Below are 27,538 nucleotides of genomic sequence, written 5' to 3'. Positions count from 1 at the left end.
GAGTCTGGAGGGCTTCATTTTTAATGAATTGCAATAATAAATATATAATTTCACACTTATGTGCATGTGTATTGCTCTATCTCATTGAGTCCCAGTGAAATACATTACAATTTATGGCAGTAATTTGACCAAACATTGAAAAAGTTCAGGGGGAGTGAATACTTCTGCAATGCACTAAAGATGGTCTCTGTTAAAATCTAGAACAACCTAGTTGCATTTCATTTTAACTTTTCTATATTTCAATTCAACTTTGAAATATAGATGGGACATGGCATTCCACAGCATGTCCCTGGGCACAGAGTTCAGCAAATACATTTTAAGCGCAGTCAACATGTGTTATTTTATGGCTACTTTAAGGCTTTTGTCTTTATTCGTTAATATTTGCAGATGAAATTAACATTTTGCATTTCTACAGACCTTTTGCACATCTTAGTCATGTCAATCATGTGACCTTTTGTTTGGTAGTATTCTTTATATGTTTTAGTGTCTCAGTAGGCAGTTCTCTTTTGCCAATTCTGTATCACTTGTGATTTTTTGAATTATTTGGAGTGTTTTTTATGTATTTTTTGTCTTCTGAACCATCTTGTGTTGACTTTCCAGAGAAAATCAGCCTAAATATAGTTTTAGGGACCACAGGCTTGCATTCCACATGCTGTTTGAGCTAAAACTGGAACGTTTGAGTGCAGTAATTTTGTTTTATATTTAACACAGCATTTGGAAGAAACAAGAGGACAATGAGTCAACATCAGCATTTCACATTAAAACAACATACCAGTAACTATTTTCAACACTTTGGAGTCATTCTACATTAAATGGCCCTGAAAATTCCTACTACGGTGCTAAAATCCACAACAGGGTTGTATTGTAATAGCAACTACTATATTGCCCTGTCTTTCTTTCTTTCTTTTTTTTTTCTTTTTTGATGATGATGATGAAGAAGTTTTTATCCTCTTGCAGGATTTATTTAAATATGCTTAACTTTTAGTTTATCAAAAGCCTGCTGAAGACCTTTTCTGCCACTGTGATGGAAAATAAAATAATTTATGATTACAATTCGACTATTTATAATTATTCTAATTATGAGATAGTGGCGGAAGCTGATTTCCTTTGAAAGTTGCCACTCCTGTTAAATAGTTGAAAGAGGTAATAAATACTATATGTGAAAGTTTTATACTTGCAGGAGGAGCCTGGCCAATTTGTTACCTTCAAGTACAATTTGCACAGAAAGTTAACCCAAACATACTACCGTCGTAAAACGGTGGCCGTGTCTGGATTCCTTTTTACGGCGTCCTGTTCTGAGGCTCCGTTGTGAAAACATATGTGACTATTATTATTCATGCGCTATACAACTAAAACATTTAAACGGGAAGATCAAAGTTGAGTGGGTTTTCTGTGCACCAGCTGTCCCCGAAGGCAGCTCAGATGATAGGGGGCGCGGGAGGGGGATTGGTGGGGCGTTTGTGACGTCATGGCACAGTACCCCGTCCATGTTTGGCGGAGGAGAAGTTTGTGTTACTTCGACAAACTTCAGACACACCATGCCGTAGACATGGGAAGCACAGCGCTTTCGACAAAGCCAGACCGCTAACTTTTTTTTTTTTTCTCTCTCCCAGGTCCGGTCGTATAAAAAAAATATATGACCTTTCGTATAAGTTAAAATTATTGTTAGAAATAATAACGTCGTTTAAAAAAAAAAAAAAAACGACCAAAGCTCGCGGTTGGAACTGAATTTTATGTTTCGTTCACGAACCGTGAATTACATCTTCGTAGAGCGGGCCAGCCTTCGCCGCTATGCGTTATTGCCGCTTTGTTTCCGGTAGAGAACCAGGGACCCTCTGTTCCGTCGGCTGCCTCGCGTGCTCGCTGCATCCTCCGCTGGCCGGTTTCGTATGAGCCGTAGCGAGACAGCGACGTCGGCTCGGAGGCTCCGCCAGCGGAGCCAGGCTTCACGATGGGGATGCCCAGGGGAGGACGCCTGTTCCTGGCGACGTGCCTCTGCTCGTTCTTCGTACTTGTCCTTTACTTCCAGAGCGTCACCAAACCAGGTAAGCCGTCTCGCGTGCTGGTTGTGTTGAACTTTTTAGACAGTGTAGTCTACCTGTTGGCAGATATTTCAGTTTATATATATATATATATATATATATATATATATATATATATATATATATATATATATATATAAACCAGACAAAAATACACTAGAGAGCACGAAGTCACGTCGTTTTTGCTCTTTAATGCTTTTTAGTTCGACTTGTTTCCCAGTCCTTGCAGATGAGGTAAACTGTACAGCGTGTCTTGGGTTGCATTGCAATGTTAGGGAAGATTTGTTTGCCAAAAGAGGAGCATGGAACCAGAGAACCGGCAGCAATGTCCCAAAAACAACGTCCTACTAACGGGGAGCATGGAAGTGTTTGTATTTATTGGCCACTTTATTAGCTACAGCTGTTCAGCTGCTGTTGTTTCAAAAAAAATAGAAGGAAAAAAAAAAACAGAAAAGAAAAGAGGACACATTCAGTGAGCTGCAGTTGTTGGCATCTACATGCTCTCCTATGTCAGAGGTCAGAAGACAAGGGCAGATTGGTTTGAGGTGATAGTGAAGCAGCACCAGCTTGTGGTAAACACTTGCTTCGGCTTGTGGGCCGAAATTGTTGAGTCAAAAATCACTTGAGGGCCATAAAATTTATGCAAATAAATTAATGGCATAACCAAAATATTTTTTGTAATTTGTGCTACAAAATATGATCATTTTAAATAAACAAATTAGATCGTCTGTATTTAGCCAATTTTAATAAATGAATTGCAATCAGCTTTTAATGCACCATAAGATAATGTACAAAGTGTGGTTATTAAAAGGCAAATGTTTTCTGTTGTGCCCAACATTCAATTCAACAGTCAATTATATTTTAACTTGCCTGCAATAATTTAGCCCTAAATAGAAATAAAACGCTTCGACCTGCACCAAGCCACCTGTGCTGGCCGGCCAAATCTTTCTTGAAATGCAGTTTGGAGAGGGGGGGGGGGGTGCAGTACAGGGGCCACAAATGGCCCCCGGGCCACACTTTGGACACGCCTGGTGTAGAAGCTTGAACTACTGGCTACAGATGCAGAACGCCACACCCAGTGCTGCTGCCTTCAGGAGAAAAAAAGAAAAAGGGGAAGCTGAGGGGAAGTGGACAGGTTTGCCTAAATTGAGCGTTAACGTATTAGAAAAGGTTTTCCTGGTTAGACGTTGGCATTAGGCAACAAATAAGCATGAGCCATCCTGCTTTGCATGAGCGGTTCAGGTTGTTTGTAGTGTAACGTGTTGGTGTTTGTTTCCTCTAACTGCAGGTGGACAGAGTAGCAAAATGATGTACTCAAGTAAAAGGGAAGTTACTTTGATAAAATCTTACTTAAACACAGGTATAGCTAAAGTAAGAAGCGCCTCATTAAAATGTTAACTTTAAGTAGAAATGGCTCAGTTACTTTGTTGTTCGAGCAGAGGAAAGTCCTTCTCCTGCATTTCACAGTGGAGACACTGGTCTCAAAGGGTTTTTAATCCAAGGAGCCATCTCAGCATCCTTCTCTGTCACACCAAACCCTCTGCATTCTTCATCTGTGAAGCTTCTCTGTAGGTTTCCTCTTCTTCAGACCCCGGCAGTTCTGATCTCCATCGCATCCTTTTTTCCACTTTCCAATATCCAATAGCTTTAAATAACTGACTCCAAACGAAGCACCCGATCCTCTGTGTTCATCTTTAGCCATTAAAAACTATAATCACAAGTACCAGATAAAACTGATATTATTTTGATTAATTGTTAAAAATAATATGGTCATAGTCTTTAACATAAACCAGATTCGGTCCACTTAACGACTCCTACATGCAGTCGATGTAGTTAGATGCCCCCTGTTTAGCACTAATGATGCTATTTTTAGCTTTAGATTACCGTATTTTTCAGACCATAAAGAGCACCCGGTTATAAGGCACGTTATACATTCTTCCCAAGTGTGTAATATCACTCCGCCCCTCCGTTAGGGTGACAGGATGTCCCCATTTTGGATGACCTGTCCCCGACAAAAGGTGTCCCCAGAAATGTCCCCTGATTTCAGGGTATCATGATGGAGTAAAAAGGTTTAGAGGTACAACAGGCATTTACCCGGTCTTGCCGTTGTCCCGACATAGTAGAGCTTTGCCAAACGCACCTTCCCCGCCCCGTCGCCGTTGCATTTCATACAAAACAAACCAACCCCCAGGTAGAGATTCTGTGCTTAACAAAATCAGAGACGTCCCCAGTTTTCATTAGAGAAATCAAATCTGGTCACCTTACGCTGCTCTCTCCTGAGAGGGGGAGCTATCCGTCTCTGCTGGGAGGACAGAGTAGTTGGATGAAACTGCCCTGTTTCAAACATTAAGCCAGAATAAATGTCAAACTTTTATTTTGAATTAACTTACTAGGTTTCTTGTTACTAGCACATACACCGTGCCTTACATGAATGCGCTTCTAGTTTGGACATTACAGTCAGGCAGTCTTGTAGACAGCTCAGGGGGCCGATTAGGTAGTAACAGTGTACCGTAATGATCTGAATGCCCGTTGAGTGGAGCGGCTTCGTTGATAACCAAAGTCGTACTTTCACATTTTAACACTTGCTACATTTCTTTTTAGAAACCTTCAGTGTATATTTCTTGTAATCGTACACGGGATGTAGTAAGTAATGTAAATACGCAATAATACACACATATCGTTGTAGTTAGAGGTATGCTGAAATGATGGTTGGAATTTAACGTATGCACCTTATGCAGGTTTAGTTGTAATGTATGCGCATTAACCCATGGTGTGCCATTCTGATGGGTATGGTGAATCATCAGAACACCTATGTTCAAAAGTAAAAAAAAAACAAAAAAACATTAGCGTGTCATCCACCACTGTCCAACAAAAATGACCGTAGTGTCTCACTAAACTCTAAAATGTTTTTTACTTACCTCCACATGCTTGCGTAAGTATGATAATATTTTAAATGCAGAGGACTCGATCTCTTTAGGCATGCAGAGTTTCCATTGCATTATAAAGCTGTTGCCTCTCTTGTATTTAAAGTTAAACTGGTCCCTTAAGTACAGCCATGGGTTTTCTTCTTTTTCTCCGTGGTCAACTTCAACTGCGCATTGGTGTTTTTACCAGCGCCACTAACATCCGACTGATGTGCCTCCATGTCGGGATCCGATAGCTCTGATCTAAAACCCAGCCGATGGGTCACTGTCGTTGCTTCCAATGATTTATTTATTTATTTATTTTTACTCAATAACGGATGTGATTTCAAATGCAACCGAGTAAGATACTTAAATGAAGTCATACTCAAATAGAAATAAGAGTTCAGCTTTTGTAGAGTATGGCTCACCATGGCCGTCCTCGTGTGACCACACCTCTTCATAACATATAGGTAGTTCAAAAGGGCTTTACACTAAGGTCTATGGGGTCTTTTTATTTTTTTTAGTGTTGATTATGCTTGTATTTTTAGTAAGCGTTCAAATCGTCAGGAACGCTTGTATGGGTGTAAAACAGATGCTTTGATTAAAAGTGAATGAGATGATATATGAATAGGGCCAGTGTGAAGACTGGAATGTTTTCAGACCCCCTCCTCTCCGTCCCTCCTAGAGAGAGACCCCCTGCATTCCACGGGTCTATCCCCATTTCCTCTCCGTATCTATTTTTATATCGAGCGGACCCCTTCCTGCACAGTAGATGACAGATTGACACCATCCTTACTGCAGGGTTTTAGGATGAGTGGGTAACAATAACAACAAAAAATAAAATATGGTATATAAAAAAAAAGCGGTGCAGTGAGACGGTTGATCATTGCTTTCTGTCTCTGCTGAGGCCGAAAGAAAAACAGTTTTTTTGCTTGGTGAAATAACGAGTACGAGAAATCAGGAGACTGTTCCAAATTCTGGGGTGAGGAAGTTGTCCAACGGGTTCGGTGTTTTGCATTTTCCCACAACAAAGCGACTGTTGATCCTCGACGAGGACCGATACTTTGTTATAACATAAGAAAAGAGGCGATTCTGCGACTGTTTCCAGAAGTTGCATCACTTCGGACCGGTTGTAAACCACCTGCAATCACCGTCAGGGACCGACACACAGACCACACGGTGCTGACCCCACTAACGGCGACCTCCCTCTACCCAGGAGCCGCGCGCCCCACGGCCTGACCTGTTCAGGCTTGCCTTCTGCAACGAAAGCCACATGTAAAGTCTCTTGGAGCCACATCACACAGCACTAATTCACAGGATGTCAGCAAAGCACGGGCTTTCTTTAATTACTGTTTATGTACTCAAAAGTGAGGTCAGAACCAACAGCCGTGCCTTGTTCAGTTCTGAGTTACTCTGGTGACTCCTGCCCTTCTAATTCCAAAGTTTTGTGTTTCAATTGGAGAAGGTGATAGAGGCCAGACGAAGCTGTCTGTTTAGGAAAAAATCTGTTTTCTGTTCAGTCAGATCTAAGATATCGTCTGATCTAGACTCAGAATCGACTTTAGAATCGACTTCTTCCTTTGCACATACACCTGCTGTCTTGCAAAAGTATTCACACCCTCTTAAGCTTTTTTTTTTTTTTTTTTTTACATTTCAGCAGATTACAGCCACAGACTTTAATATATTACATCAAAGTTTTGTAATGACAAACATATTCCCGCGTATATCTCTGAAATTAAAAGATACATTATACTGCTGTGAAATATTCTTTAAATTAAATGTTTCGAAAAGGAGACCTTTGCATTGAGCGAGCGTGTGTGAGATGCACACTAGTCTCACTGCGTGATTAGATCAGTGAGTGCGCGCCCAGGTTGGTGGCAAAAATATAGCAGCATAACATAGAAGTATAATGGTGGAAACGGAAAAGAGCTGATCTTGTTGCAGCACTGCTGCCGGAAGAAGTGAGGCAATTTGGGCAAATATGACTGGTTCAGTTTGTATTGGTTTTGATCCAAATCTGTATCTTTAAATAACTAGTTTTTTAGTATTTATTATATTAGGCATACATAATTTTGACAATCCCACTCTATACCATCTTTAGTATCACTGCTATAGGTGTATAACAATTCTGTATTTAAAATAAATCAACAATCAGCTCTTAGCCTGGGAGTAAGGCCTGCTGGCCCGCCAGGCCTACGGTGCAATGGGGGAAACCCTGGCAGAGGGAAACTACTAAAGCAGCACTTTCCTCAAGCTGCTACAAGCTTCCTAGCGTTTATCGGGGAACAACAGACACTTAGCAGGATGTTGTCACTCTTCAGATGGCCTTCTTTGTCTCCTTAACTGGTCATCAGCTTGTCAGACGTCTTAAACTAACAGCATTGTCTCCAAAGGTCTGAACACACGCTGCAGGGCAGCCAAAACAATAACATGATGGTCTATGTCTGTATTTATGGTGTCAATATGGAAACCCTTCACATAACTTAAACTGGGTACAATATACTTCTCTCTTCATAGAGAGAGGTGTATAGAGTAACCTGATAAAACTGAAAAGTGTTTGTATTCTTTGGGCCTTGGATCAAGTAGTGTAACTTATTATTCCTGTGGACTTCCTTTTGGTGCTCACTGTGCTGCTGATACGCATAAACGTTCCCCCTGAGGGTCAAATAACAGGATGAAGTTTGAAACGGTGGTCTTCATCTTTTAAGAATTGGAATATATTTCTTAAATGCTCTTTGCACTTAGTGCTGCGTTGTGTTCTTTTTTAAGAGCTATTATCGATGAAAGCATGATCTGGAGTTTACTGTAAAAGAAAATCATATTTTTGTCATATTGCCCACCTCTACAGTGATATTGTGATAGCGATACATTTGCAATATATTGTGCAGCCCTCCAGAGGTTCAATTAGAGCAGCCAAGCGATCCCTTTGTAACTTTGGAGGAGCAGCAGAGATCCACAGCTCAGGTGGTTGAATCTGCTCACTAGGCAACTGTTGCAGCAAAGTCCAGTGGCAATTCTTGCACTCCCAATAAACCCAGTTTGTGTTAAAGTATAAAAACCTTGAAGGGGTATGAATATTTTTGAATAGCACTAGAAGTAAAATCTCTTTAAAGTGTTTACAGTTTTAGAGGAAAGCACTAATCTAGTTTTGGTTTGGATGGTGGATATTTAGTTTCTTTGTGACTGTAATTTACCGGCCCCTTCATCCCAGACAAGCCCAGACATTTTTCCTCCAGTGTATGAGTCCATTTTTTCAGAGTAAAATATTCTGCGACATCTGTGGGTCTGTAACTTAGGAGGCTGAGATATGAACTGTGGGATCTATTTTGTTGAAATTGAATCACGCACACCAGCATGAATCAGTGTTACGCTTTAATGTCCGACACAAGCGATTTATCAGAAAAAGCTTCTATATTTTCATCATTTAGTTGGTATCTTTCTGACCAGCAACAAAAGTTTTAAGAGTTTACTGATGCCTAGCAGAGAAAGAAGAAGCAGCAGCAGCAGCACTTAACGCCTCAGTCACATTCTCAGAACACTGCTGGATGGCAACAGATGGAAACTAGTTACATTTAGTCATTTTCCAGGCCCCTGTAAACTCGATAGCACATTTTGAATTTTAACCTACACAGACTGATTGAGGCTTAGGTGATTGAAAATGTGCAAAGGAGACATTCGTGCGTGGCAGATAAGAAACTGTTTCCAGTAATGTTACCCAACTATTAAGACAGAAACAGGAAAATGAGTTAAAAACGGTCCTGACAGTTATTCGCGCGGTTTGCGTTGTGTCACTGTGCTGCAGTGGAGGAATCGTAGCGGTGCTAAGTTATATCTCTGCTGAACTTTCTGGCTGTTCGTCTGCACTTCCTGCTTCTTGTGACCTCTTTTCTGGTCACTGAGTGGTTTTCATGATGCCCTGGTTTACCTCCAGGCTCTGTTGGGCTCTGCCTCCACTGACATAACACTAGTGCACTGTGTGGTGGAGCTCAAACAGTTAACAGCTTCCAGAGCTCTTGGACTTTAGGAAGTCTGGAATAGAAAATAAAATGGAGTTACCCCTTCAGTGCTCTATCTGCCAATTAGGGCAACTGTTTTTATAAGGGACAGGAAGCACGTTGCTTATTGCTGTTCTGCTTTCATTGTCAGACTTCCTGCTGCAGCACTCCAGAGTTGGCTCATAGGAAAGAAGTACAACTCCTGTTCAGCATGCAATTAGGAACTTAATTCAAGTCACACGTATTGCTCTGGTAACATCTACTTTATTTTAAACTTTAGGTTATTTAGGTAACTTGCAACATTGAATGACCCACTATGCATATTCTTTTCTACCATGGCGGTGTTTTCTTTGTTTTCTGCTACCAAAAGACACAAAGGCGTTTTCTGTTGGATGTGTAACATGTAGTTACTAAACAGCCATAGTGCAAAATCATTGGGTAGCAAATCTCTAAGAAGTCAAAGTACTCATAAAATTTCATTGAAATGCTCAGACACTTGGATGTCTGCCAGCGTTATGGTAAAATTGGTATCTCATTAATGCTATTTTTATGATGCGATTCTATTTGTCTCAGTTGCTTTATTTGTTTTAATGCCTTAAATGTTAGGAGATGATTGCAAAAGGAAGGTTAACGGCAGTTTTAATTACACTTGACCAATTTTAAGCAATCATTGCCTCAGACAAAGAAGAAATGCAAGCATTAGCTTGGTTCCTCCTTCTATACTCTCCCTGATGGACGGCAGTTAAGCACACAGATGGAATGCTCTGATTTTGCTGTAATTTCCTTTACGGCTATGTAATAGGTTTGTTTGGCAGCTGGACCATTTGAATCGGCGCACAAGTAATGTTGTCAGACAGTTGCAGAAACATCTGACAGCCAGTCGAAACAGTGGATGTGACCAGATGTGGAGAATGCCCTGTAGATGCATTGTCATTTTTACCGTTGCTAGGCCCAGGATTTAAAGACCCAGGCTTTGGTTTGCTAGGGGCCATTTATGTAAATCAGCCCAATGACGTATGGGAAAATTGTGAGGGAAACTGCAGTACACCTCCGGTCCAGCGGGTGGCAGCAAGAAGACACAATAGGCCAAATAGACAAAGGCAGATTACGAAGCTTTATCCGTGTCCTTGCCTCTTGGTCACAAAACAGGATGGATAACGCACAACTGGTTAAATAGCGGATGGCGCTCCAGCTTATTAGACCGGCCCAGCCTATTTCGCCCGCTCACCTCTGCACTCCCTCGGCCCCTCATCATTCAGCCATAGTGAGAACAACAGGAAGGACTTTATAGGTCAAAACCACAGACTTTTGACCACAATGAAATCATTTTTAGAGGTTGGATATTGGATATTCTCTCTGCGCTGATTGGGCTCTTTCTTTCTCCACTGCTCCTGCTGCAGAAAGCCGAGCCACAGAAATGTCGTGAAAAGGTTTAGAATTAATTAACTTAAAATGGCGAAAACATCCGGCGAAGATTTTCACATTTGATACAGGGCACTTGCAGATATTCCCCACAAACTTAGTTAACACCTTATCACCAATTTGTTTAGCCACGACAAACAGATACAGACTGTCTGGTCGACTAAACGCTGCAGCAACAGGCGTTTTCCCACAACAGATCGAAAGCATTGAGATTTGATTTTTAAAGTAATTAACATTAATTACCACATAAACACCCACAAAAGTACCGGAAACAGGTAGCATTGAGTGCTGGTACCGATTCCCAGGTACCTGGTATCGATACTGTATCAGTTCAGAGGTGAAAGGTACCCATCTCTATTCTGTTGTCTATAAACCTAAAGCAGAAACACATTAAGACTTTTAAACAATTTGTTATCACAACTGATTATTGTTATCAAGCCTTCCCCATTATTATTGCGTTCCGCATGTTTTCTGAATGTCGTGCACCCCTGACAAAAACAGAGTTAAAACCCCAGTTTCTCTTTAATGTGGTTACCCTGACTCAGCAGTGCTGCAGCACAGCATCCTTTCAGTGTATGAATGAGTTTCTGCAGACAGGATCACAGGCCATCAAAGAAAAGTTGAACAAATATGGAAAGTTCTTAAGAATGGGCAGATCATAATCACAGAAGCAGGAAACTGTTACAAATGGTATATTTCTTAATATAAACATATTAAAAACTATAAAAATGTTAATATTCACCTTGAGCAAAGCTTTTCTTCACCTCTGGCATTGGTGCCACATTTTCCTCTTTACATATGGAGGAAAACATTTTATTTTTTCTTCCCAGCTTTGGAAACCAGAACAAATTGCCTTATCAAAAAAAGCTGAATCGCTCACAGACACAATTTTATGTGCGTGTCAGTTTCATGGTAGTCGGATCTGTTTTGGTGTATCACAACTGCTGGCGCATTCACATTCACTGGTCCAATCTGAGCTTCATTTAACAGAACACGCAAACTGCCGGAGATGAATGACAGGATGGTAATGGTCGTTTTTGCCAGCTATCCTTCCTGTTCTGGGCTCTGATTTTTTTGTGCGGCACACTGATTAATTCAAATTATCAACGCCATCTGGTGACACAAAGGAACATGTTGTAAAGCATATAAACAGTGACTGGTTATATATATTTTTTATCTTTTTGACTGAATGGGGAAAAAACAAACAACCTATGTTGTATACCATTTAGTCTGCTAGCACAAGACGTGTTGTAAAACAACTAAGAGTAATTTGTTTTGCTATAAATAATGCCAAGAACCGAACAGTCAAGCTACACTTGTGTAGGTTTTATAAATTATACTCTGATCGGTTTGGAGGGGTGGGGCTCTGGTTGTGTTCTGAAGCTCATAAGGTTGTGGCTTCTTAGTTATAACCATTTCCGCCTTCATAGAAAACAATATGTCCTGGGCTTTAAACCACAAAATGATCATATGCCGTAGTAGAAGATTTCATTCAACTGTAGATTTAAGCCATTAAGTTGCTGTAAATCAAGAAAACTTGTAATAATGAGCTAAATGAAATGAGAAGCAGAGTAGAGATGCTGAGAAAAGGTTTAGTGACAAAAGTTTGTTTTTTTGTTGTACTACTTTATTAGCTTTGATTGGTGGCCAGTCAGTCAGACACTTGTCAGTCTTTTCCTGATCAGTATGAACCATACTTGCAACAACATTCTTGAGTTTGAAAATGTTACTTTAACAAGACAGTAAGTTAAATAGTTTCAGTATCAGTGAGGGTGTAAGAGGCGGTAAGCTAAACCTCAGTACCTGCTTATCACCACAGTATTGGTTGTTTTCGACCTAACTTATTTGGGCACAAAAGAAATGTCTGTTGATTTCTCATCACCCGTTGGGGATGTGTCATTCTGCTGACAAAGGAGGGAAATTACATTTGCATTACATTTGCATTTGCATTTGCATTGAATTGACTATTCAATTCCATTCAAATTTATTTCTATAGCACCAATTTATGAAACATGTCATCTCAAGGCACTTTACAAAGTCAAATTCAATCAGATTATACAGATTGGTCAAAAATTTCCTACATAAGGGAACCCAGTTGATTGCTTCAAAGTCAAGCAGCATTCACTCCTGGAGAAGCGTAGAGCCACAGGGAGAGTCTTCTGCATTGTCCATGGCTTTGCAGCAATCCCTCATACTGAGCAAGCATGAAGCGACAGTGGGAAGAAAAACTCCCCTTTAATGGGAAGGAAAAACCTCCAGCAGAGTCGGGCTCAATATGAACGGTCATCTGCCTCAACCGGCTGGGGGTTAGAGAAGACAGAGCAGAGACACAACAAGAGAGACAAACAAGCACAGAAGCACACATTGATTCAGTAATCTGTTCTACAGGACTGTCTCAGAAAATTAGAATATTGTTATAAAGTTCTTTATTTTCTGTAATGCAATTAAAAAACATGGAATGTCATACATTCTGGATTCATTACAAATCAACTGAAATATTGCAAGCCTTTTATTGTTTTAATATCGCTGATTATGGCTTACAGCTTAAGAAACCCAAATATCCTATCTCAAAATATTAGAATATCGTGAAAAAGTATACTAGTAGGCTATTCAACTAATCACTTGAATCGTCTAATTAACTCGAAACACTGCAGGGTTTCCTGAGCCTTGAAAAACACTCAGCTTGGTTCAGTAAACTAAATCACAAGTATGGTAGTGGTTAAGAGACGACATAAGATCCTCACAGTAACTGGTGTACTGACCATGGCATTACTGTCCTTGATTGGCCTGCCAATTCCCCTGACCTGAACCCCATAGAGAATTTGTGGGGTATTGTGAAGAAGAAGCTGAAAGACACCAGACCCAACAATGCAAATGAGCTAAAGGCCGCTATTGAAGCATCCTGGGCATCCATAACACCTCAGCAATGCCACAGGCTGATTGCCTCCATGCCACGCCGCATTGATGCAGTAATCTGTGCAAAAGGATTCCCAACCAAGTACTGAGTGCATTAATGGACATTTTCAATTGTTTGATTTTGTTTTGTTGTTATAATTTTTTTTTTTACTTAGTCTGAGGAAATATTCTAATATTTTGAGATAGGATTTTTGAGTTTTCTTCAGCTGTACGCCATAATCAGCGATATTAAAACAATAAAAGGCTTGCGATATTTCAGAAAATTTGTAATGAATCCAGAATGTATGACATTTCATATTTTTTAATTGCATTACAGAAAATAAAGAACTTTATCACAATATTCTGATTTTCTGAGACAGTCCTGTACATTAGATGGTAGTAGCGGGTGATCTGTCTTCTTTGGATGATGTCACAGCTAACAGAGCGCCAGACCAGGTGTACCTACTAAGAAGAAAAAAGAGAGAGAGCAAAAAGTTAAAAGCTGAAATGACAACAGTCATTTCAATGCAATGCAAAACTGGAGAACAGTAGAAATCGGTAGAGTGAGAAAAATAGGCCCTGATGTCCTCCAGTAGCCTAAGCCTATAACTACAGCAGATAACATGAAATCTGAAAGTATGTGGGCAAAGTTGCCTTGTTTTATTCTTTTTAGTAAAAGCAATACCAACCACTCAAAGCATGTTACATTAAAGCCACATTCATGCAATTGCACTCAAACATACACATGTAGGCCATTTTTCCTAGTGGCACATCAACATGTGGCAACAAGACGCTAGAGTCAACCCATAGAATAGAAATATCCTTTATTATCCCTCAGTGGGGAAATACAGATGTACCAGCAGCAGAGTTAAAAGCAAATGGAAGCATGTAGATATATACAAAGGTAAAGAATATAAAAACAATAAAACAAATACTGATGTTTACTGCTAGTAATGCTAACCAAACTAACTGTTAATATAGGGCTGGATGATATATTAAAAAAAAGCATATAGATAATATAGAAATTAAATTGATCAATATAGATAATTATCAACAACTTCAAAACATATTTTAAGTGCAGCCCTGGCCATTTTATGCTGTTGCGTAGCAACCTATTTTTAGATACAAAACACACAAACACTGAATTTAAACTCAATCCTTTATTCATCCAACTTTTACCAAAACTGCAAGTATTAAAAAACAAAAAAGAATGCTTGCTCTCTGACCTCTTTGAAGGGGGCGGAGTGTTCCTGGGTCTGAGTTTGTGATTGGTTGGGAGGAAGTAATGACTGTAATATTAACCTACACTATAGGCTAGAATGCAAAAGGAAGGAAAATTGTTCTAAAGAACTTTTTATTGACCCTGACTTATAATACGGCGGGGGAAACCCTGCAACAGATCTTGCCTATCAGTTGTAAAAGGCGCTTCAATAAAGACTCTGGTTGAATATCCTAGCGTTGCCCGCTGGCAGTGTTTGGGACACCCAGAAAAATCTAAAAACAGCATATTTTACAGTTGAACTTACATAACATTATCCCCTGTAATATTGATATTTTCAGTACAAAACATCCTTACCATTGTCGGTCTTGTAGAGCTGAACCATTTTGGGTTAAATCCACTAGTTTGATATTTAGCATCACAGCTCACAAAAGGCTGCTCTGACGTCGGGGGGCAAGTAAAGCCTTGTAGCCTACCAGGCCTGTAATACGGTAGGGGCAACACCGGTTGTCTATACATCAAAAAACATAAACTTGAAACTTGAAAGAGATGATGTAGTACCTTTTTCTGCCTTTGCCTTGTGGAACAGAAAACAGGAAGTGTGGTTGTTGAGCGAAACAGTGATATGATACACAGCTTGAGTATTTGTTCACACTTTTCTGAACATCATTCCCGAAATAGGTTTTTTACCACGTTCTTTCGACAAAACATACAGCTTTGTGCCGACATTCAGAGAAAACTGTATCTGTGCGTAATCTTTTCAAGCTGGATTAATTTCCACTTTACGCCTTAACTGCTTCTCATTTAAGCTGTGTTTATACAGCTGTGTACATTTCTACTAACTGCCCAGGGCCTCACAAACTGCTGGTATCCTGTCTTCCCTCAGTGACGCCGCAATCCATCAAACCAAAGCTTTTGAATGTTCCAGGGAAATTGGATTTGAAACTGCTGATGTCTTTCACATCAGTGTAAACTCTGACATGTGATATCTTTTAAGATGACGCTCTTTCGCCTGATAAAGGAACTCATTTATGTTCTGACTCAGGAGCAGCATTGCTCACGTGTGTCATGCATATTTGACTCATCTGTATGAACTGTTCAGCTGCACAAGCAGTCAGATAAAAAGTGACCAGAAATGTCCTAAAAGCATCTTTTAGTTCAGATTGTGTTCTGAGCAGCAACTTAAAGCCATGTGGAGGCTGTGAGCCTGTTAAAATCAAGGCCTGCTCAAAACAAACAGTAAACCAGACTGTTAACGGCCGCTGTCGCATCTACCTGTTGAAACTTGCCTCCGTTAGCGGTGTGCCGTTTGTTCCCTCGGCCTTTTTCAGTTTAACAGAGTACATATTTAAAGGCTCATGGAAACTTTCATTATGTGTCTGTCCTCTTCAAGTGTGGTTAAGAAATTTTTTTATGCCTGCTTAATGTGCAGAAAATTTGCTCTAGTGATGAATCATAATTGTTTGTGATCTGTATCTCTATTATAGATGGAATAAATTATTTTTATTTTAAGAAAAATAAATCATATTTTTTTTCAGAAATTTCAGAAGCAGAAACTTTCCTGAGACAAAGATTCATTTGAATTCATTTCTGCCCTCACACAGAACACATTTACCCTCCCTGCACTGGTTCATAGAGTGACGTGTATATATTCCTTCCTATCGGTAGAAGGCTAAACGGAGCCTAAATTCTCTGAATGAACCAGCATGAAATCACATGTGTGTCAGGTTGCTGAACCAGGCGTCCAGTTTCCAAACAGACCCGTTAGGAGGGCGCTTGATTAAATTGGCAGCTCTGCTGCTGGCTTTATGTTGTCACTTCCTCACTGTGAAAGGAAGTGGTGGTTTTCCGCTACATGTGACGAAACACATCAGACAGAAAAAGATGTGGTTTCTGATAATCACAATGTAGTAGTCTCTGTAGGTTTTCATTAACACACTGTTCATATTAAGAATCTGTACCTCTTAATGTCTGTAATGTTTTTTTTTTATATTGCACCTGCCACCTGCAGGGAGCTGGTGGTTATCTCCGGCAGTCATTGGGCAAGAGGCCGGGTATGGCCTGGACAGGTTGCCCGTCCGTCACAGGGCAACTCAGAGACATGAAAGGGACCAATTAACCTAACAGTCATGTTTTTGGACTGTGAGAGGAACCTGGAGTACCCGAAAAGAACCAAGGCATTTGCAGGGAGAACATGCAAACTCTGTGCACAAAGACCAGGATTTGAACCCTTGACCTTGTTCCTGTAAGGCAACGGCACTACTAACTATTCCACTGTGCAGCCTGATGCAATTTTCTATTTTTTTTGGTTGAAAAAAAATTGACCATTAAATTGACTACCTTGTAGGTAGTCTGTTGTACCACTGGGTGTTTTAACTTGCTTTGGAAGACTTGCACAATAAGTCAAATTTTTGTCAATGAATCGGAACTCGTTTAAAAGCATGAAAGCATTGAGCATGAAAGAGAGACGAGTTCCTTCAACGCTCACAGATTCAAATCATCATGGAGACTTTTGGAGATTGTGTCCACAGTCCCAGTCAGCGCAAGAATAGCTTTGGTGTTAACTCGGAGGTAACTCTGAAGTTACCAAAAGCTAATTAGCATTTTGGCTAGCGGATTTTTGGCACTAACTTTAAAGACTTCAGCTTTATTTTTAGTCATAATGAGTGGGCCGGTTAACATAAACATTAATATCCCATCAATGTATGAAACCCTTGTGGAGATAACATTTGTTATAACCATAAAAACACACTTGAATCATATCGGCAATGACATGGTACCGAATGCTAGCAATGAGCTATGTCTGTTAGCTCTTTGTGTTTAAGAACACCATGTACGCATTACACAAACATTTCCACATGGCCGTGTAACCTCTCCCTGCCTCCCTCCCTGGACCGACTTTTATTGGTCCTGCCAGACCTGTCGGTGTCTCATGCAAGTTCGGTCCACTTTGGCCATCCAAGGAAGGAAGCAGTGATCCAGGGAAAATCGTTGGTCTTTCCAGCAGTAGACATGCAGCTCTACGACTATGAGCTAACTGAAAGCGTGGTAGGGGCAGCTTGGGCCGACATCCTCAATGCAGCGTCTCTCAGCTTGTCTGGTGAGGGAAGGCGACCGCGTCGTCTCGAGTCCGCTTTTCTGCAACAGCTGACAAAAATAAACAAAGCTGTTTCTGCATTCTGTACTTCGCGGCTGGTTTGCACAGAAGTCAGAGTGCAACTTAGCTTCGATCTGGTCGATGAATCTCCGGGTTCAGTCGGGTCCTCTGCTCTGCAGAGGACGAGAAGTTCCCCCATTTTCGCTCCATTGACGCGAGGGCAGATGAGTTTCACAGAAGGCCCATTCTGTGCAGCTTGTGGGCTTTGTAGGTCTTGAGGCCTGCATGGTTGCTGGTCCAGGGCGGACACTGTACCAGGCATGGCTGGCCCAGCCACACTCCTTCAGATGTCCCTGGCAGAGGAAGAATGAGGGAGATAGTCTGTGGGAGCAAAGTTTTATAGCACTGATGGGATCCTGCTGAGGGGAGGGCCTTTGTGCCTGTGAGGGTCCCAAACCAATCTGATTTTATTTTCTCATCATGGCTCAATGGCACTACAACACAATGTTCGGTTGTACACTGCAGTAGATTTTCTCTTACATCAGCATCCTTTGTTTGCTAGTTATGATTAAACAGGTTCCAGGAAGCCCTCATTACAACCTGTCCATTTTGCCTCCTCACCTCAACAGATAAGTCATCCAGTGGAAAAATAAAATGCATAAAGTATTGACTCATAGGGTAGGACATTTAATAATATTTATTGCATAATTTAGATTTAGATTTAGACAAACAACAAAGTAAGGTAATTGTAAAAAAAAAACAATATTTTTTTGAATGGTTATTCTTGTATGGTCTGCTTTACAAGGATGCTTCTGTTATGTGAAGTTTCCCGTCTGAGCTCTTCCTCCTCTCTGAGGCTGTACCCACATGCTTCGTACGGTCTTGTTATGAAACGTCAGCAGAAGAGAAACTGCGAGGGGGCGGCAGGGTATGTCAGACTCACGGTACGAAACGTCTGACGTCGACGTTTCATAATCGTTCAATCACCTGAAATGTGTGATCTTTGAGCAACGGATACAAGAAGGGACAAAAATATATGGAACACAATTAGTTGTGACTTAATGTCTTTTTTTTTACTAACTTAAAATATATTCATTTTGTGTTAAACTGCAAATTAATCGTTTTCAGTGACACATTTAGATGATTGTTTTTCCACCAATGAAAGGGCTGATTTAATTTGTTTATTTTTATATAATGTTCTATGTTTGAGTGATGTTTTCCTTCAGTCTCATTGTGACTGCATGATTGATGTTAAAAATACATTTAAGAAGTCCTGATGCATTTCTAAAATCAATCAATAATCGTGTTAAATTATCCTGATTTCAATATTGATGAAAATAAGTGATCGTACATTTTTCAACCCAATGGTAAATCCAGATTTCACCAGCTTGTCTCGTGTTTTTCAAACTATCTTCAGATTTGAACTTGTAGTCCTAATAGATGCTTTATAATCAGAATTTATACTTGATTACTTTGAAATGTTCGGCCCACACAGGGGTCTCCTCCTGCAACGTTCCCTTGCTTTTGTTCAGCGGTTTTCAGTAGATTTTACTGGTTGCTTTGGTTTCATTCAATCTGCTTTTAAACATTTGATATTGCAAAAAAGGCCTTTTGAAAAAGCAACTTGAAAAATAAACGTTTTCACGCTTCTAAAAATCTTAGTTCTTATTGTGCGATCATGCATTGAGGCGATTGTTATTTAGTTATGTATGTAAGCAGAGGCTCGGCAGGAGTCTCCTGACCTACTTTCTGGCTTCCTGAGGACTGGAGGATTATTGGTGAAGGCTGTGAGCTGCAGCTCGGTTTGCAGAGGCCTTTGATGCCTGACTCGGTGCGTTGTAACCTGGATCTGTCCGTCCGATGTGTCGCACGACGTGGACCCTTCTACAAGAACGGCAAAAAAAGATGCGACTGTGGGTAAAAAAACGTTGTTCCCAAACATTCAAAACTGTCATTATTAAAAGAACTTTCTTCAAAAGTTACAGTGAAGTATCAGAATAGTCCGGCTGCACCGTGACAACTGTATGTTTGTTAGTGGTTGGTATTGCCAAAGAAGTCACGATTCGATTTGAATCACGATTCACATGCCACGATCTGATTCTATCACGATGCATCACGATACTTCAATTATTGTGATGTATCGAGATGCATTGTGATATTTTCACTGAACACTGTTAGAAAAAATACAGCCATTACCAGTGGCTGACTGGCTGTGTATGATCTGGATAGTGTCTTCAATTGATACATAATTGAAAGAAACTGAATTCATACATAGTTGTATTTATTGAAACGACTTTTGGAGGTATTGCCATAAAAACAAATATTACTGTTACTAGAGAGGACAAACTGACAAAAAGTGCTTAGGATTATAAAACTTAAAATAACAAAATAAGGATAATCAGTGCCGTTTACATGGCCTCAGCGGTCCTTTAAACCAATTAAGTTGTATTCCACTTGTTTTTGGCTGATGTTCGCCAATCATTCATACAATTTTATTTATTAATTTTTTAAAATTAATAATCGATACTTGGCATCAAGAATCGATGCAGTAGATCGCGAAAATTAGAATCGCGATGCATCGTCATGACGATTATTTTGCACACCCCTAATGTTTGTGTGTTCGGATGGTACGCTGAACTCTGGTCTGTGGGCCACTGTGGGTCTGAATCTCCTTCAGAAGCAGGAGAGCTACTCCAGCAGGGTCTCTTTGCGCTATAACAGGCCGGCTGCACATTTGCTGTGTCACCGTTAATACCGCTGTTATGCTCCTTCTGATTTCCCCTTCCTCTAATTAACAGGAAGTAGTTATGATTTAGAGCGTTTTCATGTTTAGCTGTAAATCATGTTCGGCACTACACGCTTCTGTTGTCACAGGAATTCCAGCTTAAAACCATAATGTGTTACAAATGTATGCCGTTTGAAAGCAAGGGCTGTAAAGTCAGCGAGGGAGCCCCAGCTGGGTTCTGTTCTTGTGTAACATGGACTGCATCTTATTACTTCTATTGTTTCAGTATGAAGATGTGGCATTTGCGTGATGAAAAAAAAATGGTTTCCTTCATGTCGCTGTGCCTCAAAGCTACCCCCCTCCTCCTCTCTTTACCATCGTCTCACTTCCTTTCTTTTGTTGGATGCAGTCAACCCTCTGCATTGTTAAGCCCCATCTGTTAATCAAATCACTTTTCTTACTTAAGCTCTGCTTGGACCGGGAACCTTTTCCTAGAACCAGGCTCATTTCCTTGGGGCTGTTATGTCCTCCCCTTCATTTCTACTCCATCTACTGCGGTAAAAACAGAATCTTACCCAGAAAACAGCCCTGGAAGGGTGGCAGCACTTCTATACTCTGAACTATTGCTATGGACTTTGCTGAGGGTGCTAAGCCTGTCTGATTGGCTGCTCTTTATATTTTAGTCAACCCGGTTTGAACGTCAGAACAGTTCATGTTTCCTGTTGAGGATGGCTTTATCAGATCTTAAATCACGCGCTCCGGCGTTCCAGCTGTCTGTGGAGTCGGAGGGACTAAATCATCCAGTCTATGTTTTGTTTTTGGGTTTTTAAATGTTCAGAATATTTAACTGCATTTATATTCCCAGACACAAATAAAAATACATACTTTATCATTACCAGATGTCATGTATGAAGAAAAAGAGGCATGCTGCCACATGTGCAGGGTTTGTTTTTATTGCCATCTTGTCTTGGCTTACTTTTGAAAACATCTCTTAATTTCTCCTTTTTTCTTGGGGGTTTGAGGAACTATTCCTCTCACACTGACTTATGCCATGTGTATTCTTGTCCGTCTAGACAGGCTCAGACGCTCCAGTCTGAAACTTACCGGAGATAATATAGATCACCTCTACTGTTTAGGGTTGGGCAAGCAAAAGTTAGAAAGTTCACCCTGTCAGTGTCTCTAAAAGCAAAGTTTGGAGGAAATAATCTCTTTCTATAGATTCTTTAAAGAAGACAAGGGAGGATTTCCTTTAGGAATAAATCAGAGCGGTGGAGTGTTAGAAGGTTCTTTCAGAATGAACTTCAGTAAAACTGTACTCACTGTGTATTTTCAACTTTCATATGACAGCTTGAAAGTATTTTCAGTAATGTGTTAATCCTAGTCTCAAATGATGTTAAAATCCACTTGAAAACTCCTTCTTTTTCACATAAGAAAATTACTGAAGTGTTTAAAATCATCACATGCTATCCAGGTAGATGCTTTACAACATTAGCTTCTGCTTTACACTAATTTTCATAATGTTTGTATTATTCATAGGCTTTTGTTGTATAAGGTATTTATTTATTAATCACTTTCTTATTGATCCATAGAATCGGCTTTGAAGACTGGCAGCATACCAGGGAAGAGTCGAAGAAGTCCACTGCAGACCATTTACAAAGGAGACCAGGTGACATTAAATATACACACCCCGCTTTACACCTATGCTCTCTTCAAATTCAGGGGCTGTATCCTTCGGAGGCCACACTTGTAGGCCGATCACACCAAATTCAAAGGCTCGTCCAAAATGTAGCAAATGTAGGAATTTGTTACAAGAAATAGGTAATAAGTGCGCTCAACTATGACGTTTAAAACGTTGAAAAAAGAAGAAATCTCTTTGTCATTGCAATTGTACATTTCAATGAAATTTGTCTTCTGCATTTAACCCATCCCTTAGGGTGCAGTGGGCCTTGCTCAGGGACCCACAGTGGAAGTCTACGGGGATGGAACCGGGACTGGCTTTTTGTCAGTCAAAGTTGTTAAATCACAAGAGATGGTTTTCCTACCATCGCTTGTGAAAAGTCTTGTGTTTTTAAAGGTGTTCATGTTTGTGGTCCTTCATTCATTCCTCCTGCTTCGTCCTCATCAGAAGCCGCTGGAGCTGACGGGAGCCCAGAAGCCCCTCCAAGGCCGCAGGGAGGTGTTGGAGCAGGCGTGTCTGAGCCACACCAAGAAGCGGCGGGTGCTTTCGCCAGAGGATCTCAAACACCTCATTGTGGATGATAAACACGGCCTTATTTACTGCTACGTGCCTAAGGTTGGTCATTTTCCCTTCCTTAAGCGTAGCTCTTCTGTGCAACATTGTTTCATACAGCCTTCAACTTGAAGAGACAGTGCCATGTAAAAGTTTTCACACCCCTTCGTTCTATTAAATTCCATTCTTCGCTCTGTGCAAAGTAGGAAAGAAGATGATGCATAAGTTTCCCATTTTCTACAAATGAAAATCTAAAAAGTGTGGTGGGTGTATACCCTGAGAGTAAATTACACACAGACCAGAGGACTGGATTTTCATAAAGGTCCCACAGTCAACATGGCTGAATGCCCTTTTTTTGGAAACAAGAGAACACAGCAGCCTGACTAAAGATGATGGATTGTGTCTCCTGTTCCTCATATGCCTCTGTCTCTGTCTGATGTCTCGCAGGTAGCCTGCACCAACTGGAAGCGCGTGCTAATGGTCCTCACCAGCAACGGCCGCTACACTGACCCTCTTTCCATCCCTGCCAACGAGGCCCATGTGCCAAGTAACCTCCGCACGCTCTCCGAGTTCTCAGTGACGGAGATAAACCAGCGCCTTCGCAGCTACCTCAAGTTTGTTTTTGTGCGGGAGCCCTTTGAACGCCTCGTGTCCGCCTACCGCAACAAGTTCACGCGTAGCTACAACACGGCCTTCCATAAGCGTTATGGAACCAAGATCATCCGCCGGCACCGGCAGAACCCCAAGGCCGAAGCCCTGGAGAAAGGAAACGACGTCTCTTTCCGAGAGTTCGTTCAGTATCTGGTGGACCCTCGAACGCAGCGGGAGGGCCCTCTGAACGAGCACTGGGAGCGGGTGCACTCCCTGTGCCACCCCTGTCTGATCCACTACGACGTAGTGGGCAAGTATGAAACTCTGGAGCCGGATGCTCATGCCGTGCTAAAGTTAGCAGGAGTGGAGGGCAAAGTTCAGTTTCCAACGTCTGGCAAGACCACCACGACTGACAGCAGCATGGCCGCACGCTTCTTTAAGTACATCAGCCCGTTCTATCAGAAGAAACTCTTCAACCTGTATCGCATGGACTTCTTACTCTTTAATTACTCCACGCCGGAGTATCTGAGAACTTAGCGACCAACAGAGACGAGAGGACCACACACTCCTTTCAGACATTTAAGTGATGATTCGCACTTTTTGGTTTCTGGTGAAATTCCACAAAGACTCCTACCTGCAGGGGAAACTACCTCTGATCGGTTTCGGAAAGTTTCCTGTTGCTTCAGCACCAACAGACTGATGTAGGTGAATGACAAACTTTTACAAAAAGGCAAATTTTTTTACCCATGTTCTGACATGGACTTTATTAGATCAAACGTGATCAAGGATTGCTTTGACTCCAGTTGTTGTTGGGCTGGTGAAAAGTGCCTCACCAGCGTTCCTGCTGTGCCCAATCCAGTGATAATCTTCTTAATGCTTTTCTTTTTATGAGAATTAATGAGCCATAAATGAAAGTCGGCGTTCTAAAGGAGCAGGTTCTCCTCTTGCTGGCGATTGTGCTGACTGTGAAGTTTTCCTCAGAAGGTTATTTCAGAGCACCGATGGAAAGCCTTTATTTATGTACGTATGTCATCACAGAGTATTTATTGTTGTATAAAGCGAGGTGTGGAACTTGCGTGAAAATAATTTAAATGAAAGGACAAGAGGGTTTCTTTTTAAGAAGGGATATTTAAGTCCACCGAAAGGTTACTGCTGCCTTGGCTTTATCACTGGTGCCAGTCAGAAAATTCTTTACAACTTTATTAATTCACAATCATCTTAATTTGTGTCTAATATCAACGTCTGCTAGTCCTCTTCATTTCATTAAAAGCTTACCATCCAGCATCCTTGGCTGCCTGCATTTAGCTGTGGGCCTGTAGGCTGAACAAACAATCACATAGCTGTGGTTGAAGCCGGCCCGGCTCGGCACTACCCCAGTCAGAGCCGCCCTTGTTAATGGAAACGCCGGCAGACGAAGAGTTAAATCCACCTACAGCCATCTGCACTGCGGCGCCTTGTTCAGAAAACGTGTTGGAATTTCTGCAGGAATAATTTGGAGCTTACTATAGGAAAAGGTTTATTAAAGGAGTTTACTGTCTTATGTCCAAAAGAGGAACACTTTACACATCCAAGGCCTTTTTCTAGCTCTGTAAACTGGATTTTTTCAGCACATTAAAAAAAATATTTTAAGAAGTACAGTTATCACTATACCAGCAACTACAACATTCATTGCTTTTTTTGTTTGTCTGTCATTGAGCTGCATTGTGGGTACTGAAGGCCCAAAGAATCTGTATCATAAAGATGGCTCTTTATCTGAGATTTTGGTTCTTTTTTTATTCCAACTGTTAAACTACAGAGGTTCTAAGAATGAATCACTGCTTTATTTCTGCAAATGGTAAAAATCTGAGTGCTTTAGGAATTTAAAGGAGGGAAATAAATGATGGAAAACCCATTTCTTAATGCCGAAACACCTCAATTGACCGGAAGATATTTGGTATTTTTGTAGAAATAGATTAAAAAGCAGATTATATAGCGAAAGGTCCAGTGTCTAAGGTGATCCATTATCTTGTTCTGTGTCGCTCTCTCCGTCCACCAGTGCAATAAAAATCATGGCTAAACATTTGTTTTTCAGGGCTATTAGACTTATATGGAGGTTGGCATAACAGGAAATGTGGCCTTTAGTTTTGCCACTAAAGAGGTTCTATGACTGGTTTTAGAACCAGATCCTAACTGGCGCTATAGAGAGCATAGAACAGTTTTCTACACCCAGAGAACCAGTATAATATCCAGTGTGTTAGGTTTCTGTAGAGCGTCAGATTAGGCCTACAGGAAGATAGACTGTACAAATTACTGACTTCTTAACCTTTCCAATAAATGTCCTTGAATCAGTAGTAACCAAATGGTGAGAAATATCCTTTTTGGGATGAGTAAAATTGCAGCATGGTTGTGCAACTACTGGGAAAAAAAAGAAAAACAATGCTTTAAGGATACATTGCTGTATTTCAAATTGACATAATCAGATGAGTTTATTAAGAAGCTGTTGTTCTGTATGCTAGTACACCAGAAATGCCGCCAAAAACAGTATAAAATACTAAATTACATTAATTTCATCAAAACCATCAGTAACTGCAACCTAATAACGTTACGATCAATGGATTATGCAGAAATTACCGTGTTAGCCACGTGAACATTGTGACAATATCGTCTTTGTTTAAACTCAATAAATGAAACTCAATTTCAATAGATTGAGTTTGGGCAGGTAAATGTTTTCTGATTTGTTTGCTTTGTTTGATTTTAATACAAATCTTCTGTGTTGTACGTTGAGGGTTTTGGTGTGCATTACACACTTAAAGCTATAGTTGGTAATCTTGTTCAGAAACACTTTTTGTTATACTGGGTGAAATGGTCCTTCCATCATGACAGTAGTCTATACATGATGTATTCAGAAAAAGGAGGTTAAAAATTTGATCTCTGTAAAAGTTGCAGATCTGTAAAGCAATCCGAATGGAAACAAGCAATCCGACGCCTTCATGTCTAGTCATGAAAGGCAAACGACCTTAATTTCTCCTGGATGTTATGTAAACCAGATACTCTGTGACATCTGTGACCTGGAACGGAGTGCTACTGAACTGCCTGGTAATTTCATCACTATCAGACTACGGCTGTAGCACTCTGTTCCAGGTCACAGATGTCACAGAGCATCTGGTTTACATAACATCCAGGAGAAATTAAGGTTGTTTGCCTTTCAAGGCTGACGAGCAGGCCGTATTCTGATAATGGCCAAAATTGTGGTCATTCTGCCAGAGTCCAGCTTTCTCTAACATCATTTCCATCCTACCAACAAGTTCAGGAACCACAGCTGACCTGCAGTTCTGCCTACACAGCATTTCAGTCTGAGTGCTGGTAGCGGACATATCCCTCAAATAGTTCAGGCAGCCTTGACATGGGCTGAAACAGCTGATGATGTTTTCAGAATTTCTTGATGCTCCAGATAACCGCCAGCTCTAAAAAGCGGAAATCTTATCATAAATCCAGTTTTGAATGCATTTTCAACATCCTCGACTGACAAAATGGACAGACACACGATCCTCCTCCCACCGTGTGTCCAGCTACACATGTTCCGTCAGGCACGGTGGTTCTCCTTCGCCCAGTCTTCTGGTTGAGAAAATTTCATCAATTGTGTTCAGAGTCCAGCTGACCAGATCCATACTTTACAATTTAGACGATATGAAAAAAGAGGCTCCAAAAAAGATTAATAGAAGCAGAAGCAGACTGGGGAGTGAGAGGCAAAAGAGAGAGTAAAGGAGAAAAGAAAAGTGTCCTCCTTCACCCAGAATCAGGAATAAAGGATCATTCTACATAAAAATGAGTTTCAAAATGAAGATGACTCCTGTGCATAAGAAGCACATAGGCTTACAATTTAAACAAGGAACTGGTCCATGTAGACGTATTCAGCAGCAGCCCTGTACATTTTTTGCCTTTCTGGTAATTTTAATCATATTTTCCTCAGTGATCAACTACAGCAGCAGGGTAGGTTGCTAATGGTTCCTTCTTTTTTTCTGCTATAATTACCAGCTTCAAGTGTCTGGCTCCACCATAACCTGTGTGGTTATTGGCCACGTAAGCTTCCATTAGGTGTGCAATTACATGGAGGAGTAATGGAAATGGCTGCACTGTTTTGTTTCATTGTTTCACTACTTTTTAGCTGACTGAGCTGTCAGCTAATAATTTTTTTCCTTCATTAATTTGTTGGACAGTAGAATGGAGGGTTAAAGTACCGCACACCTTGGAAGTGCATCTCAGCAGAGGAGCTCAGACCTACAGAACACTGTCATTGAGGTGCTAAACATATGCTGTTAATGTTGTCCGGAAGGTTTACTATTTCACTGTTGCTGATATAGGAGGTTTATCGACAGTGCTCTCAACTCTCACGCATTGACCGTGTGACACGCATTTCACTGACTTCACACGCTCACACGC

General features: G+C 40.8%; 1 protein-coding gene across 1 annotated transcript; it reads left to right on the top strand.

The window, feature by feature from the left end:
- Positions 1 to 1,483: 1,483 nt before the first annotated feature.
- On the top strand, positions 1,484 to 25,876 carry LOC105934245 (carbohydrate sulfotransferase 11). The gene is made up of 4 exons (XM_012874146.3): positions 1,484 to 2,045; positions 21,888 to 21,964; positions 22,424 to 22,591; positions 22,976 to 25,876. Exons 1-4 carry the CDS (start codon positions 1,952 to 1,954, stop codon positions 23,654 to 23,656), a joined length of 1,020 nt encoding a protein of 339 aa, XP_012729600.1. The 5' UTR covers positions 1,484 to 1,951; the 3' UTR covers positions 23,657 to 25,876.
- Positions 25,877 to 27,538: the final 1,662 nt, after the last annotated feature.

This window comes from Fundulus heteroclitus, chromosome 1, assembly GCF_011125445.2.
Source record: "Fundulus heteroclitus isolate FHET01 chromosome 1, MU-UCD_Fhet_4.1, whole genome shotgun sequence".
Lineage (NCBI taxonomy): Eukaryota > Metazoa > Chordata > Actinopteri > Cyprinodontiformes > Fundulidae > Fundulus > Fundulus heteroclitus.
The sequence above is the reverse complement of the archived record's forward strand: the minus strand, read 5'-3'. Positions and strand labels throughout refer to the sequence as shown.

Bases quoted from the DNA above. Each gene is read 5' to 3' on its own strand.
- LOC105934245 (XM_012874146.3), top strand. From the start codon at position 1,952: ATGGGGATGCCCAGGGGAGGACGCCTGTTCCTGGCGACGTGCCTCTGC. The intron at 2,046-21,887 runs GTAAGCCGTCTC...ATTGATCCATAG, and splicing joins CCAGAGCGTCACCAAACCAG to AATCGGCTTTGAAGACTGGC. The intron at 22,592-22,975 runs GTTGGTCATTTT...GATGTCTCGCAG, and splicing joins TTTACTGCTACGTGCCTAAG to GTAGCCTGCACCAACTGGAA.